The sequence below is a fragment of the Cryptotermes secundus genome, unplaced genomic scaffold (genome assembly GCF_002891405.2).
Source record: "Cryptotermes secundus unplaced genomic scaffold, Csec_1.0 scaffold144, whole genome shotgun sequence".
Taxonomy (NCBI): domain Eukaryota; kingdom Metazoa; phylum Arthropoda; class Insecta; order Blattodea; family Kalotermitidae; genus Cryptotermes; species Cryptotermes secundus.
In genome coordinates this window covers 1,265,891-1,274,508 of record NW_019740655.1, presented here as the reverse complement: position 1 = coordinate 1,274,508, position 8,618 = coordinate 1,265,891, and the positions used below count along the sequence as shown (strand labels likewise).

Below are 8,618 nucleotides of genomic sequence, written 5' to 3'. Positions count from 1 at the left end.
AGTAGTAGTAGTAGTAGTAGTAGTAGTAGTAGTAATCAGACATTTAATTGAAGACTTGCCTCATCTAGAAATTCAGCATACTGTTATGTGTATGAGTGACTGTAAATGGGGTTTGGATTGGTGATTCAGTTTAGTGACCACCTGGATACTCACAACTTGTGACTACACTTTACAGATCACACACATACAGACTAGTATCCTCAGTCTATTATGGTCTCCACTAGCCGTTTCCTGGCACAGGATTTTAACACAGGAGCTATAACTGTCTCACTAAATTACACACTCCAGACATCACACATAAAGTCTTATCGTCACAGCCAGACTTTCAACTGAGAACCCTTGCACCTAACTCGCAGTCGTTTCACACAAACCTCCTCATCTTCTCTTCACCAACTGACTATCAACTGAGCACTCTTGCAACTATCTAGTTTCCCCATACCATCCTGGTTATGACATCTTGGCGTGGACCACATAGAAAACACCGTTCCTCTGTTCCTGTACCATTGTTGTGTTCATGTGTGTTGTTGCAGGAACTTGTTTACTGAGCCATTGTCTAGGAACAGCTCTAGTATATTTGCTTATCTCATGGTTGTTGCTTCATAACGGTTGTACATGTTATAATACATTCTCTAAGAGTACCAGTATATCAACTCCTTGCTGCACCATTTAAATTCACTGTGTCCTGATGTATTGTTCTGTGTTGTAGGTGGCCACAGCACATTCTTTGCACTGCTCAACACATTTGTTCACATCGTCATGTACTTCTACTACATGGTTTCTGCAATGGGACCCAAATACCAGAAATATATTTGGTGGAAGAAGTACCTAACAACTTTCCAAATGGTAAACTTTCCTGCACTCATATGGTGAAAACAATCATCACTTGCATATTATTCTTTGATTTAGACCCTGTTACCTTCTTTCCCTCAACAAAATATAGATTACAGTAATGCTAGACTACAGGTCCACAGTTATTTCATGTGGGGTTCAAAGACTTGCTGGGGGAAGTAAACAATCAAGATTATTTAAAAGTAAATTGATGAATGCAGTAGATTTGTATTCAGACATAACCTACTGGGGAAGGAAAAATGTTAAACAAAGAGGAGCTTCAGATGAAAGGCAAAAAATAAGTAATTTTTCCTTTAATGATTGAGAACTGTAAAGAAAAAAGGTCAAGACTTATATGTGAGGATACTATTATTGTGAGATTATGAACTGGATTGAAGTAATGGGTCCAAGGTTTTTTATTGATATTGCTGATAACGACATTTTTTATAGGCCATGTATTTATAAAGTGAGCAAATATTCTCAAATTTCTCAGTAGTGTTGATCAAGATGGACGTTGCTGTAATAGCATGTTATAATTGAAATCAGTGCAGTTAACATTGTAACAAATTTCTGCTGAAAAATGTTCCTCAGTCACAAAGTATGAAATATCTGTGAATCATTCATAAACATCCTATAAAGGAGAATCCCCTAGAATAATAAATAATATTTTTAAATTGCTACGAACACATTCATAGTATATTTCATAATATATTTTGTAGTAGTTCATGTGTTGCGTAGCACCGTATCTCTTACTTGAATGTTGTGTCCATATGTATCAAATTTATTGTCCATGAACATCATTTTATAACTCATTTTCTTTGTTAGTAATAATGATGATATGTTTCTGTTGCAATGTTTCCACAGTCTGTTTTAAAAAATATGGGAAACATGAAAGTGAGATGCTGAGTCTCATTTAGGGAAGCAATATTCCTTACAGAACTTTCGTTCTTCTTCATACAGTATGTTTCTGTATTTATTTGGCATGTCTGTGTTAGTGCTGAGTTTTATATATTTAACATATTTTTAAATCAAATACAGTATAGAAAACTCTCATAGGCAGGTAGGAGAATACATTCAGAAGAAAACTACATGTTACTTTTAATTTAAAGGTCTCCCAAAACACGTCCTGCATCACTATTAGCTGTTCCTCAGCACATCCACTCCTGCACATAAGAGGTTAGAGTGGTGAGGCTAAAGATGTGCTGGTAATTGTTACACCCCTTATTGTATTTAAATGAAAACTTGTTTTTTTGTTTGTGCTAAATAATTTCATGCTGGCAGGATTAAATATTTGTCTGTGTATTTGCAGGTGCAGTTTGTGCTGATATTTGCACATCAGTTCCAGATACTCTTTTATTCAGACTGTAATTATCCTAAAGCTTTTATGATTTGGATTGGTCTCCATGGAGTTCTCTTCCTTGTCTTGTTTTCGGACTTCTATAAAGCAAGCTACGTCAAAAATGACAGGTCAAGAAACAAAAATTCTGGAGCTTGTATGGTAAGTGCTATGAATTATTAACAGAGGGGTCAATTGAATGATAACAAGATTCATAAGAAGAAGGTTACCTAAATCTCAGGCAGGCAAGACTGAAACTGATTGGGTCTATACCAGTATCTAACAAAGAAATGCTACAAAATACTGTAAATGTTAGAAATATCACGAAATATGTCATGGTGCTTGACATGTTTCAATGTGTACAGTACTTTATTTAATAATGGTTCATCAACTGCATTGGTTATGTCTTCAGATCAGATCAGTTGTGAATGATGATCTGGAAAGAGTGACAAGGAAAGCTGTTGTGATCTGTTTTAAAGTATTATCTCTGAATTTTGTTGGAAATACTGAGGAGAGCCTCAAAGAATTGTACTCAGGATATAAGTGTAAGAATTTGTGAGACCTTGAACTTGTAGCAGTCAGGGTGTCAAGTGTAGCATTTTAATGTTGATTGTGCTCTCAGTGGGTCAGGTAGTATAAGACAGGACAGATGTTACATTTTAATCTTTAGAAATAATTTGTATTCTGATGAACATTAGTAATACTGAAATTTAATTTTTTACATTTTACATTACGTGCTCTTGGATAGCATCTGCTTTGTTAATCTATTTCTGTGTTTTTATGTTTGTTATGTATGACAAAAATCTAAAATGGAGCAGTGGAATGAATTTTTTTTATAATTAATTAATGTAGTTAATGAACTGTCTGGCTGAAAATAAATACAATATAAAATCAATGCTACTAACACAGAAACATTGTCTCCATATATTATGACAGAGAGCTGTAACCCATAAAACACAGTGATTGCTGTATGTAGCATCTGCTTTAACATGAAAATCTCTGCATTTTGCCCACAGAGTATATTTATGTTTCATATGATTCTCAGAAAGAATAATGATTATTCCCTTAAACAGCATTAACCACATTGTCTTCATGTTGAACGTACTGTGTGTTTTCTGTGATGTAAGAAACAAATTTTTATGTATTATTTAGATTAATTTCAGGTTTGGAAAGGTTAGAAAAAACCAGGATAGCTGTCTGTATAGTGACTTGGCTGTGAGCTGAATAATTGAGCAATCGATTCCTGGCAGGGGCAGGAGATTTTACTCTTCTCCACAGTGTCTAGGGAGCCAGGATAACACAGTTGGTATAACAACTGGCTATGGGCTGGATGGCCAAGGGGTCAGAGGTCAAGTCCCAACAGGGTCAAGAATTTTCTCTTCTCCACAGCATCCAGACTGGCTCTGGGGTCCACCCAGCCTCCTAGCCAATGGGTACCAGGGGTTACTTCCCTGAGGGTTAAAATGGCAGGGGCATGAAGCTGACCACTCACTTCCAACTAGTGCTGAGGCCCAGAAAATATGGATCTATACATCCACTCGCTCATACGCCTTTATGGCATAGTACTTAATTAGTTAAGCACATGAACAACTTTACCTTTTTTTACCACAGTGTCTAGACCACTTGTTGGGTACACCAAACCTCCTATGTAATGTGTTCAGGGGACTGTTTCCCCAAGAGTGGCAGGGGCATGAAGTTGACCACTCACCTCCATCTAGTGTCAATCAAACTGTGGCCATCCAATCTTGTTGATACACCAAATGCGCTATCCTGGCTCATTCTCATGGATTGCTAAAATTTTAAATTCTTGGTCCCATTGAAAACTGAGTCAGTTCTTTCTCAAACCAAGTGATAATGATTCGTTGCTTGATATTGAAACTTAGAAAAATGACTGCAGTTAGAACATATTTAAACATACATAAATATGAAAAATATTCCTAACATGTAATTATTTTTATTTTTAGCCTCTAGTGGAAGATAAGAAGACAGACAGCAATGGTAATGGTGTTGCAAATCATGAGCTGACATCAGACTACAGCAGTGAATATTCTAAAGCATATTCCAACTGTTATTCCAATGGTGTGAACAATGGCTACATGGCTACTGCAGCTACAAAAAGCAACAATAACAACAGTAATTCTAATCTCACACATCGCACTTCGTTGATGCTACATAAAAAGAAATAGCACGATTTATTTCAAAGGGGTTAGGTTAGAAATGAACTCATTTAGGTTATGAAAAGGTTATGCAAGCACAGGATTTTCATGGAGCATCTTAGGAAAGGAAATGAATTTGCTAGGAGAGTATCCAGAAATCAGCATCACAAAAACCTTATCAAGGGGAAGAAACAGTGATGTTTGTAATAAGGAAAAGAAAAGTGTTGTGACTGGAACAGTTCTGAATCTGCTGATGTTTGTGACTAGGAACTTATTGTTCCACATTAACTACAGCCATAAAGAATTTTCATCCAGTAGTAATGCTGTTAAGAAATGCAGTCTATAATGATAAGCGAAATGACATAAAGTGTCATTTCATTCATTTTTTCCAGCATGTACAATATAAACCTGTTATGCCTAATATACAGTAACTGCATTTTCTAGGACTGTTAAGAGTAACTGTTACAGAAGAACTGTTCAAAACTGGACAAATATTCTGTCTTTCTAGAAAATATAGTTACATGTTCAGTGATGTGTGGGTGAATGAAGCTTTGTGTCAACTGTATTTTACTGCATTTAAAGAGGAAGATCTTTCAAATACTATATGAAACATTTCTTCCTATGCTGGTACTTGATGAACAGCATCTCAGTGCATATTGTATAATAAACATAAACCTTCATTACCATATTCTTCTCAACGCTTCTGTCTTCGTCAGCAGTTCATAATATTATGGACTCTATGATAGTCCTGTTGAACAATATATATTGTGGTGCTGGTACATTGTGGAAAGCAAGACATTTGTTTTGCCATATGTAATACAATACCAGTTACAGAAGTGACCAAAATAAATTGTTACCAAAACTGAAACCTTAAAAGAACTGCTACAGGAGCAGTGTATTTTCCTTTTTAATATTGTTGGGCCATGGTACTGCCTAACTACAAAGAAACTCCCATAAAAGTATATCTGTAATAAGTTATGTTGGAAGAAAGAACAGTGTGTGTGTGTGTGTGTTATAACTGCTAATTTTGCCTAAAGATAACAAACTTATTTTCTTTGTTACTGTGGCATTAGCAGAGTAATTATTACCTCTTACCTTAATAGGTGGAGTTCTGTGAGAAGATGGCAGCCATATAACATCATTTTATGCTGTGAAAGTAGTTCTGCATTTAAATAAATTTATATGCTTTATACTGTCTTAAGGAGTATTTTAATATATTTATAGTGTTAAGCATGAAATCTTAAATTTTAGTATTTGTCCTGTACTATATACAGTACAGATATCAGAGTGATCTGATTTCTCCAGTATCTTCACTACCTTGTGCTTCTATTATTTTGGATTCAGTATTTACATCAAAATGCTGTCATATTCAAAAGGCATCCTATAATCCATTTCTGACTACAGCAACAGAATTTCAGACCTGCAAGTCACCAGGTAAAAAACTACTTTCTGAGCATGCATTGTTGCAATAAAATATCAAAATATAATCTGAATGTGTTCATCGCGTTAGAAAATAAATGTTGTGCTTAAACATTTAATTTCACCTACACCAGGAAGGATGATGTGTTAAGAGAAGTGATGATGAGTTGAGTAAAGGTAGTATCAGACAAGTCATTTTAAGAAAATATTCAAAAGGTGAGATCACACTATTAAATAAGAATATGGGGAAGAAACATTGAAATATGTCTTGACCATTATAACTCATGATATGAAATGCAAGATATATAAGAATATTGCTCAATAGGTTATTTGAGACCTGATGGGACACATTTGTTGACCATATTATAATACTGATGTTCATACTGCTCTTGTGTATTTGCATATTATGACTGTGAACAGTGTTGCAGAAGTTTCAAAGTTGCATACTGCCTTCATCTTCAGGGTGCAGGTTGTCCTTACATTTAATTAAGCACCATGCCACTGATAATATAGGCATACATAAGTATTTTATTGCATGTCTGTCCTTTCAAGAATGGTACAAGTTTCTGTAAATTTAATTTGCTATGTAAGTATATGACTGAGATGTGTGTAATTTCTTTCATGCTTTCAAGGAAGTCAGTCCAGTGTAATCTTAAACACACTCTACATGAAATGCTTTATCAGTTTAAAATTGATGAACTGATTGAAGAGTATGGGTGCAAAGTCTTATGTCAATTATATCACTGCCATTTCAACCTTTTTGAACTGGTTTGGTCCCAGGCTGAGGGGGATTACAGTAACAACATTGGTGAATGTGGGTTCAAAATGGAGATTGAAAATGATGTTGGAACAATCATTTGAAGAGATTTGTACCTTTGTTCTTGTTCATTGCCTTCAAATCAAAGGCTGTAGAGTTCTACATAAAATCGCTTGTATTACTATCGTTTGGCCTTTCTTCGGAGATTTTTTTGACAGGCGACATACATATTAAGTTTACAATGAATAAGAAACTATTTGAACCTTGGTGCAAAAAAGAATTGTTATAAGAAATGCAGGTGTTTTGATTAAATTTTCCTGCAAGGCAAAATCATGACATAAAGATAGGAAACAGATGTTTTGAAAATGTGGCAAGTTCAGATATTTGGGAACAACGATAAAAAATCAAAACTTGATTCAGGAGGAAATTAAGAGGAGATTTAATTCGGGTAATGCTTGCTACCATTCAGTCCAGAGCCTTTTGTCTTCTTGTCTGCTGTCCAAAAACATAAAAATTAGAATATACAAAACTATAGTTTTGCCTGTGGTTCTGTACGGGTGTGAAACTTGGTCTCTGACATTAAGGGAGGAACATAGACTGAGGGTGTTGAGGAGAATATTTGTACCGAAGAGAGATGAAGTGACAGGAGGTTGGAGAAAACTGCATAATGAGGAGCTTCATAATTTGTACTCTTCTTCAAGTATAATTAGAATGAACAAGTCAAGGAGGATGAGGTGGGCAGGGTATGTAGCACGAATGGGGGAGAAGAGGAATGCATATGGGATATTGGTGGGAAAGCCAGATGGAAAGAGACCACTAGGAAGACCAAGGTGTATGTGGGTGGACAATATTAAAATGGGTCTTAGAGAGATAGGATTGGACTAATCTGGCTCAGGATAGGGACCAGTGGAGGCTCTTGTGAATATGGTAATGAACCTTCAGGTTCCATAAAATGCTTGAAAATTCTTGAGTAGGTGCAGAATTTGCAGCTCCTCAGGAAATGCTCAGTTCCATGAGTAAGTAAGTTTTTGTGAGTGTCGAACAGAATTTCAGAATGTTAGTTTAATTCTCCCTATTCACATTTTGTTTTTCTGTTTCATAACAGTTATCATTATTTTTATTGCCATACATTTTCTGAGTTTTATGAGGTATGTTCTTTATATTTTCAGTTTTTTGTTTGCAGTAGGAAACACATTTTGTTGTGGAGCCATTTTGTCTTACAAATACAGCAATACCTCACACAGTCCAGCTTCGATCAGTCTGTATTCATTATAGTCTGGTTTGAAAATTTTAATTGAGCAAAATAAAAATAAATTCTAAAAAATTAGTACACAAAATTATTTTTAATACATAAATGATCAGTTTTTTTCCTTTTATATAGTCAAGTCTTTTTGTGCAGTTTATTTTTATGTGGTCTTAAAGTTATGCAATACGATACATATTTCAGTTTTTTCTGGGGTTCCCCATTGTATATGTATGTACCTGTGCTCGTGTTGTTTGTTCTTGAGATCTGACAGCTATCACTGGAGGAGGTGGGGAGAGCACTACTTTAACAGAATTTTGGAAGAGCTACAACATCCGAAACGTTAACGAAAATATAGGTGAAGCATGGCATGAATTAACGGCAAGCAATATGAGGGCGGTATGGAAACATATTGTCACATGTTGGGTGTATAACGCGACAAATAACTTCACGCCTTATTGGATATAGCGAATTTTATTCCACACTCACTCAATCACACAGTTTACAATCTCACAACTACTGCTGTCTGCAATATTACAATTACTTGGCCTGCGAAGGCTAGACTATAACTGACTGGTTGACTGCCTGGCTAACTCGTAACTCGTAACTAACTGACTCACTGCTGGCTGTCTCGTAACTAACTTGAATAGTCTTCGCTGCTCCTTATTTAGCCCCGTTACGGACAACACAGAAAACAGTTACATAATAGGCACCACTGTTGTCTGATGCCGTGTTTGCCGACAGCCTAGCAACACTGTTGGGAGTTGTTTACTGCTGAGTAGCAATGGCGGCATCCCGTGTTACGTCACCGCTGGGGAGGGAGGGGGTGTCCTCCATAGCGCAACACGTCACAATATCATACCACATTGCGCAAATGAT

General features: G+C 35.9%; 1 protein-coding gene across 1 annotated transcript in view; it reads left to right on the top strand.

Annotated features, from left to right (window-relative positions):
* LOC111872368 (elongation of very long chain fatty acids protein AAEL008004-like) overlaps nt 1–5,945 on the top strand; it is a gene marked incomplete in the record, with an annotated part of 182,219 nt that extends 176,274 nt beyond the window's left edge. The window contains 3 exon segments of the mRNA XM_033754660.1: nt 707–843; nt 2,138–2,326; nt 4,129–5,945. Coding sequence (XP_033610551.1) covers nt 707–843; nt 2,138–2,326; nt 4,129–4,350 — 548 coding nt within the window.
* Nucleotides 5,946–8,618: the final 2,673 nt, after the last annotated feature.